The 17144-nt window shown below is 40.0% G+C and overlaps 1 protein-coding gene across 1 annotated transcript; it reads left to right on the forward strand.

Annotated features, from left to right (window-relative positions):
• Positions 1 to 3441: 3441 nt before the first annotated feature.
• Positions 3442 to 13810, forward strand: RNF125 (ring finger protein 125). The gene is made up of 6 exons (XM_033155104.1): positions 3442 to 3880; positions 9101 to 9254; positions 9712 to 9806; positions 10855 to 10945; positions 11984 to 12091; positions 13177 to 13810. Exons 1-6 carry the CDS (start codon positions 3732 to 3734, stop codon positions 13267 to 13269), a joined length of 690 nt encoding a protein of 229 aa, XP_033010995.1. The 5' UTR covers positions 3442 to 3731; the 3' UTR covers positions 13270 to 13810.
• Positions 13811 to 17144: the final 3334 nt, after the last annotated feature.

Here is a 17144-nt window from a genome sequence, read left to right on the forward strand (position 1 = left end):
TGATAGGCTGCAGGTTACCCATCCCTGCCATAATATGTCAAACAACCAAAGGCAAAGCTGCAGTCCCATGCAGACTCACCCAGAACTAAGTCCAGCTGAACTTATTAAGACTTACTTTTGAGTAGATATGCTTAGGATTGCTCTGTAGGCTAGTAGGACTTCTGAGTAAACCTGCGTAAGTTTGGACTATAAGAGTGATTAAAAAAAAAAAAAACCACACAAATATTTTATTTCTAAAGTACATTTATATTTGCAAAATATTAATTGAACATCTTGAAATCTATTGCTATGAGCAAGCCAACCTTGAAGTAGTAAGAAACTTCAGCAGTGGTAGCACATAAATTGGGTTTGGTTTCCTTCGAAGGAAGGTCACTGGAGACACTGGTGTCTTTGTAATATGGTTTTAGTTACACAAATATACAGGCTGAGCATAAGGTTGAAGGGCTTGAAGCAGTGGTTCTCAAACTCTTTTTCTCTGGGCCACACTTTCAGAATAAAAATTTGCTCACACCACACCAAAAATTTTATTGATAAGAAATACGGCAGAAAACACAACTAGGATGTTCTCAGGATCACTTGACGCTCTTGTTCTCATTTTGAAAATATATCCATATTCTACAATTTATTTATTTTGTGATACTATACTATCTAAAGAAGTGTGCAGGCACATGAAAGCTCATACCAAGAACAAACTTAGTTGGTCTCTAAGGTGCTACTGGAAGGGATTTTTTTTATTTTTTTATTTTGATTTGACTATGGCAGACCAACACGGCTACCTACCTGTAACTATACTATACTATACTATATTATACTATACCATGCTGAAATGTTTAAATGTTTATTTTAATGCCCTTGAATCTTCCCGCCACACTTGCCACCCTCTCCTACCACACCAAGTGTGGCGCACCTTTGAGAACCACTGACTTAAAGCAGTAACACTCCCAACAGAGGCTGCTGTTCCCTTAGGCTTCCAGGGGGCTTCTTAATGTCATAGCTTGGGCTTATGCACAGAGAGCAAGTCAAGCCTCTGTGTCTACCCAGCTCCAGACAAGACTAGCCCAAACTAGCCCCAGGCCTATTGTTCTTCTAATGCTACAATGATGTAGCCTCCAGCTAGGTAAGCAAGGAAGGCCTTCCCAAAACATGAACACACACAGGGAGGGCCAACTCTTTAGTCATGTAAAAAGATATAAAAGACTTATCTAGGCCCATTAACATAACAAAGAGACTGGTTTGTCCAGTTCAGTGGTTCCTTCCATTACAGAATCCCATGATATAAAACCATAGGCTTGTAGAGGGTCGAAAGATGGCAACCAAAACAACCCCTGCCAATCCTATAACAGTATCCATATTTGTTAGGCTCCAAGCGATACTGAACACAGTTTGGAAATGTTAAAATACTCAGAATTACTAGCTAATGAATGAAACAGAGAACATACACACATAGGAAGTTGCCTTATACTGCTGAGTAGAACCATTAGTCCCTCTTACTCTCTCACAAGACAAAATACAAAATAAAAAAAATCCCTTCCAGTAGCACCTTACAGACCAACTAAGCTTGTTCTTGGTATGAGCTTTTGTGTGCATGCACACGTCTCTCACAAGATTCCTCCTAAGATTTCCTACTCAGTTTTTAGAAGAATGAATGTACTAATCCACAAAGTGATCATATATACTCTGTAAGAATCTGTATTCTGATTAGTACTTTACTGGTGGTCACTGTTATTACTGCTGAAAGTGGTGCTGTCATCATCCTATATAGTAGTCTAATTATTCTTATTTACCTTGAGACTGTGGTTTAGGCAGCGATTAATACATTAATAATAAGAAGAAGAAGCCAAAACAGCTTTATCCACACACAAGATGGTAGTATGGTTTGGAAAGCCAAGGTTCCCAGAACTACAAAAAATCTTTAGAAAAAGAATATTAATGAGAAGGAACTCTGAAAACAGCTGAATGAGTACTGTTCAGTGGTCATGGACCATTGAAGAGGGAGAGGTAAAATAGAATGGAATATCCTGGAAATGGCGTGGTTGGTTGTAACAAATCCTGAACAGAAGTACTCCTGACTGCAACATTTTGTTGTAGGTCCCACAGGTATATACTAATAACGAACTCAAATGGTGGGTTGTGATGGCAGTAAGACGATGGCAATAAGACAAGAGGGAAGTATCAGCATGCTAGAGGGAACCCCAAAGCTAGCAGAAGTAGAAACAATCATTAAGCAGGTATGGGGGGATATAGTCCATAACAGTCCAGTGTTAACTGAGCATGCTCAGTGTCCACTGGAGGGGGGGTATATGGACAAAGTACCCTGAAACAATCCAATGAAGATGCAACAGATCAGGCATGTCCAAAGTCCGTTTTGGGGGCCTAATCTGGACTCCTGGCTGGTGTAATCCGGCCCCTGTAGCAGTCAATTTCTTGGGGTCAAATCCTACTCAACAACTTCAATCCTAAAAAAAAAAAGCTTGGTGGAAAATCTCCCCAAAAAGCTAAACAACTCTGGTCGGCTCTCACACATGTTCACTTCATCAAATCTGGCCCTCTTTGAAAAAAAGTTTGGGCACCCCTGCAACAGATGCTCAGAAGCCACAGACTGACCAGCATCTGTGTGGGAGGAGGAAAATAGAATGGAGTATTATGGAAAGGACATGGCTAGCTAAAACCTGGACATGAGTACTCTAAATTTTGTTGCAGTCTCCTTGGTTGCTCCCTAAATCTCAATAAATGTGCAAAACAAAGATTGGCAAAACAAATTAATGGAATACAGTATGCAGAAATTGCTAAATTAACGGAGAAACTTCAAAATCAAGACAACAAATTTAAAAATGAATGGTAAGTTTTTATTGCATATATATCAAAGCAATGTATGCAAGTTAACACACTGGCAGGATTTTAAGAAACATTTGCAATATGATGATAAAAGATAGAATTGGATACAATAAGATGAATAATATTACACAGACATGCATGAATTAATAATGATGAAACAATGAAACAACGAGAAGGGGCAGAGGGAAGTAAAGGGATTTGAGAAATCCCACATTTGAATGTTTTGCTGAATGTGTAAACAGTATTGTAAGGTTTTTAATTTCTTTTTAAATGTTTACTTTATTTGATGTGATATTTGTTATATTGAAAATTAATTTTAAAAATTATAAAAAAGATTTCAATGGAAAGCATCCAGATGCAATGTGTTTTCATTTTACCGTAGTAGTAGTAATACAGAATAATGATACAGATGTGTATTCTTGCAAAGTGCATCCTACGCAGGAGTTAAGTTCTGCCGTCCACCGTGGGGATTACTTCAGAGTAAACATGCATGGGACTTGCCCTGTGGATCAGGGTCAAAGAAAGAAAACAGCGCACCAGCCAGCGATCGAGGCCACCGATTGGCTAGCTGGCCCCCTTTGTCCGGCTCAGGGTGTCAGGTTTCCTTGCGCCGGCTTGGACTGGTCCTGCATCCGCCAATAATGCTTTTGCAGGGTGTCGCCAGTGTAACCGCCACAAACGGCCCCCAACGTGGTCTCGGAGAGTTCGTTGCACGGAACGGGAGATCTGCAGCTCGCGCGGCTTTCCTTTTGCTGCAAGGAGAAATCCTGCAGTCGCAATACAATACAATACAATAATTCCAGCTGCAAAGCTTCATAGCGCGTTGCGCGCTCGGCCACGGCAGGAGCAGCCGGCGCCAAGAGGCTTGATCTGCCAGGAGTGCCAAAGTTTAGGCGATGGGATCCGCGTTAAGCAGCGACACTAGGGAGGTGGCGAACCCTCTCCAGGTAGCAGAAGAGGAGAAGCACCCGCAAGTCCCATCTTTTGACTGCTCCATCTGTTTGGAGGTGCTCCACCAGCCCGTAAGGACGCAGTGCGGCCACGTGTAAGTGAAACTCCCCTCCCGGAATTGGCTCAGGCGGAGTGGGGGAGTGAATCCCCATTCTTTGCAATGCGAGAAGTCTGAAATTATGCTGCGGCTTGGTTAGTTGCAGTTCTTTCCATACTTATGCTGGGACTAACCAACTTCCGTTTAATTCTTTTTCTTTCTTTTTTTAAGAAAGGGTATTTGGCCTTCGTTTGGGATGCGATAATAAAACGACCCTTTTTGGTGGTAATGCTAAATATGCAAGTACAGAAAGAGTGTGTGCGCTTTGATCCAAGTTAGCACACAAGAACAAGTAATTTAACTTTACATTTATATGCGGCCGATTCAGTTCAGAAACAGAATCCGAGATCTAGGCGATTTGCATTAAAAGATGTACCTTCGTTAAGATTTTTCTCTGCATTCCCTTAAAACAAGCTTTAAGTAAGATATTTGGGTCGGGGAAGAAGGGATGTGTGATCCGAATTTATTTAGATTTGTGAGTTGGTGTAGTGTAGTGGTTGAACCAGTACAAACATTTCAGATCTACACTACATTGATCAACACTACACTGCTATCAAGATGTGAATACCTTAGTTGTTGAAAAAAATTACAAGAGAATGGATGTGGTTTGCTTGGACACTTGAAAGCACTATAAAAGTGCCACATACTTTTTAGAGATTTCTTTTGAGTTTCTGAGCCTGTTTTAACTTTCCCCAAATGGAATTGCTTGCATTCTATTTTATCAAGGAACAAAGGATCCATTTAATTGCATTGTCCTCAGTGTGCTGATATGTCTTAAATATAAATTAATATGCATGTGGGTATGTTTGATGGACTAAGATTTATTTTCCTTAACAAATTTAGGTCAAGCACATACAAGGGTGACATAGTTATTAATGTATAGATGCCCCTTTCCATATTAAAGGAAAGGCCTAACCATTGAATAAATTAGCACCCACAGTTACATTGTTGTAACTTTTTTAACTACTAAAATGTTTGAATTGTGCACATGCTGTTAAGCATTCAGTGGGAGATATTCAGGCAAGAAACAAAACATGTTCAGAATAGCTTTTTTATATGTCAAAACCACCATTTTTACTCCCTAGTGAAGACTGGATATCGAAAAGAACAAATTTGTAAGGAAAAGCTAGCACTTGGCTTGTGTCTTCTTTACATTCCACCTGGGGGCCTGGTTCAGCCATCCCATGGTTTGACTGTTGTGAATGCCTTATATGCTCACAAGCTACAATTCCTCCCCCTCTCACTGATTCAGTCAAATACAGATTGATTCAATCAAGTACAGATTGATTCAATCAAGTACAGATTCTTTGCCAGCCAAATTGTTCAGGCCATCTTGTCTCAACCTGCCTGGTATGAGTCATACAAACTAGGCACACTTGTACTTATTTATTTACTGTTCTTGCATGCCACCATTTCTCCTTCTGGAGCCTATTTTCCCTGGTGGAGTAATGCATGAAGTGACAGTGTGAACAACCCATGGGGCTATGGAATTTGGTGTCTGGCAGACTCCAGTAAAAAGGTTTTACTCCAAAGCCATTTACAGAAGTGAGCTTGTAACTTGACTAAGACCTGTATTGTTGCACATTTTTGTAGCACTCACCTACATACATGTTTAAAATATATAAATCTGCATATTTCAATGTATGTGGTAGCATGCCTGGCACCAATACATAGCAAAACAAGGCAGCTGCTTGGAGCAGATTTATTCAAGGGGACATGCTGCCATACCAGAAACAATGAACAAATGTGTTGATTTTGTGTTTCTTCTGGAACAGCTAATTCAATCAATCCATCTTTATTGAGGTCAAAGACCAGACAGCAAAGTTTACAATAACAATGCTAATTCACAATGCAATGCTGCAAGGAATTCTGTGGTACATTGTTACTTTCTACAGGGACACTTCATTTCATGCTGCTAAAACCAGCAAAAATCTTGAGTTAGTCCTGTATACCAGGCATGTCCAACAGGTAGATCGTCATCTACTGGTAGATCACTGGACGTTTGCGGTAGATCACTGGCTCCCCCAAAAGAAGCTGAACAACTGTGGCTTCCCTTAAAAAAAGCCCTACATTTTACCTCCTCCCTGAACCCCCCAAAAGGGGGTAGATCACTGCCAGTTTTTAACTCTGTGAGTAGATCACAGTTTTTTGGGAGTTGGCCACCCCTGCTGTATACTAAAAAAGTTGAAAGGTCTGATGCCCTAAGCCAAGAAGGTGGATAGTCTCTACCAGCTACAGTTGAATGGTCTGCCTCTGTGTTGCTTCTGTGTTACGTGCAAATTCAGATACATATCAACAGCTGGCACTTGTACTTGATATTTGTAAATACCATTTGCAAGTTCAGAATGATGGATGTAACCCAAGAAGTAGGTTTTTAAAATTGTATAACTCTCTCTAACTTTGCTTAACTTATTAACTAGGGTTCATTGTTTAAAACCTTGCACATGTTTGGAAACCACAATGAAACTTTCCTTTTGGATTAATCTAAGATAAAACTTCTTTTCAGCTATGGCTGAGGAGAAGGATTTCAGTTTGCTCCAGTAATCCTTACTTAGTGCAACAAAAAGCCCATGACAGCATTTCCTTTACAGTACATGTAGAAATGTTGCAGGTAAAAACAAAACATTAGCAGGAACCTGTTATCTGTCTAAAGTCTCACATGAACAATTTTAATCCCATGTTTGTAGAAATGAAGAACATTTCCTATAGGCAAAAGAATGGTGGAATACTAAAGCTTAGTATTTAAATGCACAAATACCGGTATGGTTGGTAGTTAAGGAGTTAGCCCCATGGAACTCTGTAGGACCCTCTTCTAAATAAATAGTATTGGCCCAAATATAAGCCACACTTCCCCCCAAAATCCTGACAGCGAAAAAGTTAAAGTGCGGCTTAAATTTGTGACCTTACGCTGCCGGCAAAGTGGTGCGGCTCCCCACCCCCAAGCAGCCTGGCGCTCTCAGCGCCCCCCCAGCTGTCGGGGGGGGAAGGGGGAGGCCACCAGCAAAGTGGCCTTATGCTGTGTCAGACCATTAGGACTTCCATCCCTGTGTTGCTGATACAGAGTGGCAGCAGCTCTCGGTTTCTGGCAGAAATCTTTTCCAACCTTGCCTGAAGACACCAGAGATTGAACCTGGGGTCTTTGGCATGCATAGCATGTGCTCTCCTAGGAGGAACAGCCTTTCCCCTCAAGGCAACTGGTTAAGAATAGGTCTCATTGGTGCCAATATTAGCGAAAATGCAAAAGAACAGTTTTGCACAGACTGGCTTTGCTGGCTGCAGCAATAATTGTGTTGCATTTTGATGAAACCGGGTTGCCACAAGCAAGGCATATATGTCATGGAGGAGCAAAAGCTACAGTGGCAGGAGAGAGACAGAGATAGGGCACAGAAAGGGACAGGTGGTGTGCAAAAATAGATGGATGGGTCAGAGCAGTGATGCCCTAGTGCCCAATGTGCCTGGAAGATAAAGAAGGCCAACAGCAGGTGGAGCCAGAGCCAATACAGTGGTACCTCTGGTTATGAACTTAATTTGTTCCGGAGGTTTCGTTCTTAACCTGAAACCATTCTTAACCTGAGGTACCACTTTAGCTAATGGGGCTTCCCGCGCCGTCGGCACACGGTTTCTGTTCTCATCCTGAGGTAAAGTTCTTAACCCGAGGGACTACTTCTGGGTTAGCAGAGTCTGTAACCCGAAGTGTTTGTAACCCGAGGTGTTTGCAACCCAGGGTACCACTGTAATAGCCAGAACTAATTCTAGTTTTGCCCCCATCCTCCTTCTGAATTGTACAAGAGCAGCACTGAGGCAGAAGACAAAGCTGATAGTCAATGCTACCAGCCTGGATTAGTTTTCAGTAAAAAAAAAAAAAAGGCACACCAGGCACTGTTCACTCTCCTATTTAATTAGCATCTGCTGCTATTGCTTCTGGGAGTAAGGGAACTAATGCTGCCCCACAGGTAGCCCACCTTTTATCCTCTCCACCTGCTAAATATGCACGCAGATTTTATTTATTAGGTATATTTCAGGGAAGCTTATGTGATACTGACACAACCAACTTCTTTAAAAAAGACAATTTCCCAGAACCATGTATTGATTGAGCACTGATAAGAGCCCCTTAGTTCATTGATGTCAGCACTTCCCAGATCAGCCTAACAGATTTGGTGTAGTTTTTTAGTCACATACTGCTCAATATTCAAGGCTATTTTCACACACTTTGTTGCATTTTAAGCGTGGGCAGAGGTGGGAAAGGCTGTGGGGGTGGGGGAAGCCCCAAAGGGTTTTTTTTTAAAGGGCTCAGGTTTGATACAGTAGGCTTAGACACAACATCAATAAAAGCTTTAGTCATTTTCCCAGCATTATCTCCAAAGCCATGTGGACACTCCTCTGGCAGTCTGCCACTGGTCAAACATATCCATGTCAGCTCTTGTGTGCATGGTGTTATAGCCATCGCAATGTGATTATATCCACAAGACTGGATTTCATCCCATCATTAGTGCAATAATTTCATGAATAAGTAATTGGCTTCAACTTTCTGTCCTCTGCTTTTATTTTCATGTACTCTTTATGTCTGACTGAAGCTGGGAGTAATCACTGAAGCTGTATCTTTCAAACCAAGGATAATGATACTCTGCACATGCTCAATTTATTCCTGTGTCTTTTTTATTTGTATATATGTGAATCAGGTTAGCACAACAGAATCTTGCACAAATATTTTTAGTGAAACAGCTACAGGCACAGCTCAGCCAATGTTAAGCACTTGTGAGTTCCATTGATTTCAGTAAATGAGTAAAAATGCCTTTTATTTACTCTTCTCCATTAAATTCAGCAGGACATGAAAGTGCTTAACCTTTGGCTGGATGATACCTCTCTTTTTTTGTTTTGTTTGCTCGAAGTGCTTGATCTCTCCCATAGAACTTTACTAATACTTGGTAGTGTTTGCAGGCACTAGTAAGTAGGGGCTTGCGTGTTAATGAGTAACTTTAGCTAATGCACAAATATCCCCATAACAGAACACACTATCTTCTGTAGCCTCACTTTATCAGTGGTCCTTTAGATTGGGATTCTCAAGTAAACAAAATGATTAGCACAAGAACTGTGGTAGAAACCAATCTTCCTATAAGGTCATGTTCACTAGTGATCGTAACTGTATGACTTTTCAAATTGCTTTCTTTAAAGTGGTGTTTTGTTTGGAAACAGTATTTATTTTTATATTTCCGTTAGATTTTGCCACTCCTGTATTGCAGCAAGTATAAGGAATAACACATGGACATGTCCCTACTGCCGGGCGTTTCTTCCTTCTGAAGGGATTCCCGCAACTGATATTACCAAGATGATGAAAAATAGACACCAAAATTGTACAGAATGTGGAGCACAGGTAAATAAGTATTGGCATTCCATAATTTTCTGCTTCATGGATTTAGGCATTCTGAAATGCATGGGGATTTGAAGTTAGCAACCCTAAGCACATTTACTTGGGAGCAACTCCTATAGAATTCTCAATGTACATTATCCCCAGTTTAACAAATCCTGATCTTACATTTGCATCCTTTACCTTTAGGGAAACTATGGTGCCCATCACTTTCCCTTCTAACAATTTAACCTGCAAATGTTGAATTTTAACATATTGAATCACTTCATATAGTTTAGAATGAAGAAATACAAGGCACTGCCATTTCCAAAGGTTGGGCAGCCCAACTACAATCCTAAGCATACTTTGTTGGAATTAAATGTGACCTACTTCTGCATACTAAATAAGCTTAAGGGCTAGTCTGCTAGTGAATAGCATTCTGTACAGCAAAAGACTGACACAATGTTTCTTAAAATTGATCTAGGTTCTCCTCAGTGAAATGCGAGCTCATCTGAGAACTTGTGACCAATATATAGAGAAATATGGGCCCCTACAGGAAGTTGCATACCCAGACACAAGGTAAAGTGTATCTTAATAAAATAATGGTGGGAGAAATCTACTCTCAGCTTGGTTTATATATTTATTCATTCACAATCTTAGCCTTCCCTTAGGGTGAATGATGATACAGTTTAAAATCAAATTATAACTCACCATTTAAAATAAACCAAACATAGATCATTTAGCAGATACTAATCCAACTCTTAACTACAGTGGTGCCTCACAAGACGAAATTAATTCGTTCTGCGAGTGCTGTCGTATAGTGAAAATTTCGTCTTGCGAAGCACCAACGGGGGAAGAGCGGTTTGACGGGGAAAAAAATATCGCAGAAATTTTTCGTCTTGTGAGGCAAGCCCATAGGAAAATTCGTCTTGCGAGACAGCCTTTCGCTAGCGAATGCCTTTCGTCTAGCGAGTTTTTCGTCTAGCGAGGCATTCGTCTAGCGAGGTACCACTGTACTGATGCCAGGTCAACAAAAGGGCTTTGTGGAACTTCTGTAAGATTCTCATACTTTGAACTCTAGCCAAAGGCAAGGGAATTCTGCAGCTGCAGAAAATAGGTAATGCTATACATGCATTCACACTTTTAAGGTCAAACTAGCACCTTGAATTCTGCTTCGAATCCTTAAAGTGATTCAGTGCATGGGCAGGACTACTATTGTAATGTAATTCTGGTGACCAATTCCAATGTTCAACAACCTTTGAAGAAACTGTTGGCACCCTTGATTGTGCTGTGTGTGTGTGTGGGGGGGGGGTAAATTTTGGAGAAAAAATTAAACCATTTCTGTTGTATGTGTTAGACATGGAAGGCACCGTGCAAAGCATAGTGTTCTCTGTTCACAATATTTAACCATATCTTTATGCCTACATCCTTTACTCGCATCATGTCCCCATCCCAACTCAGTAGAGAGATACTTGATGCAGAATCCTATTTAGCAGGAGCAAAGTGGCTCACCATCAAGTTCAGTTGCCAGCTCTAGAATATATTGGATTTTAATATGTAACTACTATACCATCTGTAAAATGTAAAAATGCAGCTAATATATAAATATTACCTTATGTGATTTCAGATATCCGTGCCCTTTCTGCCAGTATTCATTGGATGAAGAAGATTTTCTGGACCATTTTCTCACTTTCCACAGATCTGACAGGAGAGCAGTGGTAAGCACCTTATTTTTTTAGGTTCAAACAACATTGCTGTTTAAATCAATAGTAGACTGACTGTTTGAAATATTAGGTAGCGGTATAAACTAGAATATGCATATTTATGGTCAACTAATAGGTGATAGATAGATAGATGATAGATATAGATGATAGATAGTTGCTTCAATGCATTCTATGTAGTAAGTGACAAATAAATATGATGATAAATTAAAATATATGACTTTGCTGTTACATCCAGATGATGTTTCTAGTATTCCATGTCACCAAGTTTTATGGGATCAGTTTCAGTTGACGCCATCTTCATTGATTAAAGCTAGCCAGAGAGGTTTGACACTACGTGACTGTTGGTTCAGACAGTAGTGAATGTCTCATTACAAGGAGGAGTGGTGCCTCTGGCTTTAAAAGAAGCTCTGATACAATCTCTCCTAAAGAAGACAACTTTGGATAATTATTGACCAGTTGCTAATACTCTCTTGGGTAAGGTGATCAAGAGAGTAGTGTCAGTGCAACTATAGGCATTATTGGAAGATATCAGTTTTCTTGACCCATTTCAGTCCAGCCTCAGGACTGGTTTCAAGAATAAATCAGCCTTAGTTGCCCTGATGGATTAACTGGGAGAGGGACAGAGAGTGTGTGACCCTGCTGCTGTTACTCAACCTTTTAGCATCACTTAGTTCCATGATCTCCTCCATGGCATAAAAAGAGCATACAAGAAAAAAGCACTCCATAGCTAGGAATGTGTACCTCATTTATACACACACACACACACACACACACACACACACACACACACACAAACCAAAAGCAAATCAACAACATCTAAGCATGAGACTGGTATACAAGGCATTTTATTAGTTGTATACAAAACAAAACAAGGAATTATCTGAAATTACTTGTAACAAACATCAGTTAATATATTTTTAGTCACTCAGATATGGAGATTTTGCTTCCTTTAGCAATAATCATTTCTTTTGCTACTGTGAAAACACTTTCTTTTTTAGTGCATTGATTCCCCCCCCCTTGAACTATTTACAGTACTGTCCAATTTGTCGCTTATCACCTGGTGGTGGTTCAAGTTATTGCAGCAGGAATTTCTTAAGGCACCTTCAGCTCAGACATACGTTCTATTATGAAGACTATATAGTGAGTAATTTGCCTGGTTGTTTTTCCTAACCCCCTGCTAAGAGTCATTTATTTACAACTTCCACCTCCCCCATATCTCCTTGATAAGTCATATGAGGACATATGTAGATTGCAAGAATGTCATGGTTGGGGAATTAGAAAGGTTACAAAGACTTAAGAGACTTCAGTGGAGAAATAATCAAATAGCTCAAAGGTACTATACTCATGCAGAGAAGCCTAACTTCCTGAATACCAGCCCAAGAATTAGTGAAGGAGTTGTTCCAATCTCTCTTTCTGATCTAATCCTTCCCCACCCACCCCAGTTTGAGTATGCTTTTGAAATAACTGCAACAGGTTTCCCAGAAAATTAGGGGACAAAGTTTGGGTGTGGGGAAGCAAGTGAGAGGAATTGGTCTCAAGAATTTAGGGCAAACATTAGAGCCAGAGGTCTAGAGCTATAGTCTCTCACTTCCAGATAAACTCCAGTAAGTAGTATATGATAGGAGGAATCCAATATATAAATAAATGGCATTAAATACAATGAAACAAAATGGAGCATAGTACAAAAATTAGGTAACCATGCTAACTTAGGCAAATCCTCCTCTTTTTCTTGTTTGCCTATATCTGCAAGAAAGGAAATCATTTTGTGTAATAAGAATATTACAGTTGTATTCATAGAGTATAATTGCATGGGATAATAATTCACTTAGCCCAACCCTGATTTTCTTGTAATTCAGTAGAGAACTTCTTGTCTTAGATGCTTGAAAAACTAGCGCTTAAGGGCAGTAGAAGTAAACATCTCACTGACATTCTGCAGCTCTTTGCAAATGTTTATTGGTAATCAGAAATTGTATCCAAATATGGTTTCCCCTTCCTTGGAAATGTTAGTGCAGGAAAATCTAAATTTGGGTGGTAGATAAGGAAGGCTCAAGAGGAGATGATGCTAAATATCGATAAGATTGGTGCTTATAGTGTTGGTCTAAATAACTGCTAAATAATGGTTCAACTATGTTTGCAGCCTAATAGGACTACTTTTATTGCTAAGCAGGATTTAGTTTTGTTTTTGCTTTACTTGCATGTCTCACTATCTTCCCTTCTTATTTCAGGATATAAGTATAGTGGAAGAAGCTCTCGTTGAAAGAGTTCTAGATCGGTCATTAATAGAGTATATGCATGTGCCTAATCCAAATACGGCGTAATCCTGTCAAAGTTTGGAAGAAATACCAAATGGATTCGTTACAATGTGAACTGAAATGTTGCTTGTAAAGTATTGTTGTCAACTTCTTTAGGATTATAGTTCAGCCTCCCTAATAACAAATTATATTTAGCAGTCAAAATTCATTATTTTGTTATATTGTATAGGCATGACAATCTTGAATGGTTATGACCTTCTGAGAAGGTAATCTTGTTGAGTTGTGACCTACTGAGCTGAGCACACCCAAGGATTCTTCTTGCAATGAGCACTGATTAGAAGCAGTTAGGGCCATCTTTCTGGATGGGCTGCTACTGCTTCTGAGTATCTTTCCTCTTACCAGGATGTCACTACATCAAGGATTCTCAGGTGTGCACAGCCATGTGAGAGCTGCACCTGATTTCTACCTGCATTGACTTACTCAGTTTGTGGGAAACATTTATGCTAAAAACTTGAGCAGGGATAGGAAACCATTGACCCTCCAGATGTTGCTGAACACTCCCATCATTCCTAGACGTTGGCCATGTTTGCTGGGGCTGATAGGAGTTGTAGTTACTGATCTGGAGGGCCAATGGTTCCCCACACTTGTCTTAGGTGGCATCTAATAAAGGCTGAAAACAGAATAAGGCCTAAATGAGGATCAATTAACACATGAATTTGGTGTGGTATCAATGCAATATAAAGATGAGCAGAATAATTAATGCAGCATAGAACACACCTCAAGGTCTGTCTCTACAACATCCACTGGTGTTTTAGGCTGCAATGTAACAATACTTACCTGGGAGTAAGTCCCATTGGACTCAACAGGACTTGTTTCTGAGTAGTCAAACATAATTGTTTTGCTATTAACGAGTTATGATACAAAGTAGCATTTTACAGATAACCTCCACTTGATTTATATAACCTAATCCACTATCAAATTTTCAAAACATTAAAGGCTGAGAAAATTTATCTTCCAAATTAGCCATCAGAAAGATTTATTTCCAATGTACCTTCAAATTTGTCATCAAAATTAGAAATGGATTTTGCCTTGCCTAATTATATTGTTTAAAGAGCCTACTTTCCATTGAGAAAAATAACACTGTCACTCTTTTGAATATTAAAAATTATTTTACTGCCTGTTTCTTTTGCAGCGAAACTTACTAAGAAGCCTCTTGTCTGAAGTTTTTTTTTTTAAAAAAAATATGACCAAAGCTCAGAGCATCTTGTGACTATGCTTTCAAAGGGCAGGCCAGAGTTTTCATGATCATTTAGATGTTGCAATGCCAATGAGGGAGAGCAAACAACTGTTTACTTTCTGAAGTGTCATAATACAGATCAGAGTTCAAAAAGAGAAGCTACAGTTAATGTTTGACAAATAGTACTATATCACTTCAATAGAATTATTAATAACAGCATATTTTACACTGATAGAGCAGCTTGGAGATAAGGTACCAATTTTCAGTGAGGGAAAGTAGTAAAGCCAAAACCAGCAGCTCCTAACAAGAGATTGGTTGTGCCTTCCTATTTTGTTCCACGCTGTATTCAATTGTTGTAGCAGACTAATATGACATACATATATATATATTGGTTAAGTAATACCTAAGTGTTTTTCATTGATGCAGTTAACTGTAAATATATTTTGTAAGAATTAAAGTGCACATTTGTACATAAATACTTGAAATGGTGTCAATACTTTATGAGAAATCTATTCTTATATATTAAATGCTCTGACGGATTCACTCACTCATGAAGGCATCAAAATGGTTAGGATCTTGCACAGAATGGACATTTGGTATATAATGTTGCACACCACCCTAATCTCCAAGCGCTGCGAGATTCCAGAGGTTGCAGGTTGTTTTCCCAGGGTTTGGATTTCTTGGAATGATTATGTATTGCTTACACCCATATACAGCCCTGAGCCTACAGCACCCCAGAAGGTCTTGCTTCTCCCATAGCCACAGCCTTGAACTCAAGCAGAAATCAAGCATGGTTCTCCTTCTCAGGTTCCTGCCAGAAACCTGCCTCCAGCTTCTAGCTCTCTCACAACTCTGCCTCTGACCTTCTCACCAACATTCATGTGCCCATTCATTTGCCTTCTGGCACAAAGCCACTTAACTTTGTTACCCTAAGTGGGGCATTAACTCACCAAGAAGCTGGCCTGGCTATTCCAACAATTGAATTCTTGCTGGATCTAGGAATTAAAAGGGACTCTGGCATATAGCCTAACAACCCCAATGACCATTACATTGGGTCCAGGGCAAGCAGAACCCAACTGCTCAATCATGTGGGTCAGTTGGCAATTCTGTAGCTCAAGATCAAGGCATTAAGCTGAGGACCTATGGAAGTATAGAAACATATTCTATTGAAATCAGTGGGAATTTGTTCAGGACAAGTATGTTCAGCTCTAGAGTATAAAATGTGTTTATATTCCTGCATTGAATTAAATAAGTTTCAGCAGTGGGAAGGTAACTTGAAAGGCAGAGATATACAAATAAATTTATAATGGGCCATTTCAGAATAAGCAGTATGTGTAAATTATGTGTGAAGATTTTGATGAAAATCATATTAAAATATATATAAATTGGATCCTTTGTCACTAAATGAGTGATTTAGAATGTTTTACTTCAAATAATTTTTCTTCATAAAAATTTGCTGCCTGCTTGTGTTTCAACACAGCACTTATTGCAAAAGATAAAAACTTTTAAAAATTCAGTAGCACCATATTATCAAAATCAACTATTGAGAATCTGACATGTACTCTTAAACTAGTCATGGCATACTTTTTATATGAGTGAAACCTTAATCCTGCCTTTTTCGAATTTAACCATTCTTTAACATCCTTCCATTTTGTCACACACTTTGCCCTATTTACAGTCTTCTATTCCTGGCTGGCTCTTCAAGATCCTTTCACACCCGATCTAAGACTGGCTGTACGTGCGTGAAGGGAGCAATGTGTAATCCTGGCCCCAGGACTTATTGTCTTGGGCATGCCTTTCTTTCCTGTGCACTGACGGGATAACATCCTAAAACCTGTTTCAGCTGACATGCTTTGATCAGCAATCTATCCGTTCCCTGATCAGTCCACCTCTCCCACAATGCCGGCAAACGCTGCTAGCAAGCTCACATGTATCATGCAAGCAGCCATTAGAGGGCAGTCGCAATTCAGGAAGCAGAAGGGCGGCGAGAGCTGCTGCAGCTGCTGGGGAACCGTGCGGCTAACTTTTCAGAAGACCGTGTCTCTTCGGCTCTCCTAAGCAAGAACCCTATTTTGACACCCATGCAGAGACTGGCCGCCGAAGCACAAATTTCTGAGGTAACAATGGGAGAAAGCAACATGTTAGAAAAGGAGGAGGAGGAGCATAGTCCACCTAAATGGGGCCTCCCAAGGTTTCTTTTCGCCCTTCCGGACAAGGCCTCATCATGGCACCTAGGTCACAAGGCGGGCCTACTGTGGTCTCAGGGCTGATAATAACCCGATATCGGGTGTCCTTTGAAACTCTATATCTCCTTTGTCCACGTGTCTGTTAAAACGGCTCAATGCGATTTACACCGAAACAAAAACAAAAAACCCAGCATGCACACACAATCATGCTTGAGACACAATGGCCCAGCTCCTTGCCTTCTTCCCTGCACAGAAAGCCAATTCAATCGCTATCCGCAAGCCACACCTAAGAGAAGTGGTTGAAGAAAGGAAGGTAAAATATGTGCAGGCATTTAATGAATTAAACGTTTCCGTCTGCGTTCACAACACAGTCCGGAATCCTGTTTTCCCCTGATATTTTTCCTCTTCCCCAAACCGAGAGGACTAGAGACTTCACAGTGCAGTTCTCTCTCCGTGTGTGTTTTAAACTAGGCAGCAAATCTGTGTTCAGTGGGGTTTATATTATGGTCAGTTAAGCG

Source organism: Lacerta agilis, chromosome 7 (genome assembly GCF_009819535.1).
Source record: "Lacerta agilis isolate rLacAgi1 chromosome 7, rLacAgi1.pri, whole genome shotgun sequence".
NCBI classification, from domain to species: Eukaryota; Metazoa; Chordata; class Lepidosauria; order Squamata; family Lacertidae; genus Lacerta; species Lacerta agilis.

What these genes read in the sequence shown, in the direction of transcription:
- RNF125 (XM_033155104.1), top strand. Translation starts at nt 3,732, where the DNA reads ATGGGATCCGCGTTAAGCAGCGACACTAGGGAGGTGGCGAACCCTCTC. An exon ending in GTACAGAATGTGGAGCACAG is followed by an intron (nt 9,255 to 9,711) that starts GTAAATAAGTAT and finishes AAATTGATCTAG; the next exon opens with GTTCTCCTCAGTGAAATGCG. An exon ending in GATCTGACAGGAGAGCAGTG is followed by an intron (nt 10,946 to 11,983) that starts GTAAGCACCTTA and finishes AACTATTTACAG; the next exon opens with TACTGTCCAATTTGTCGCTT.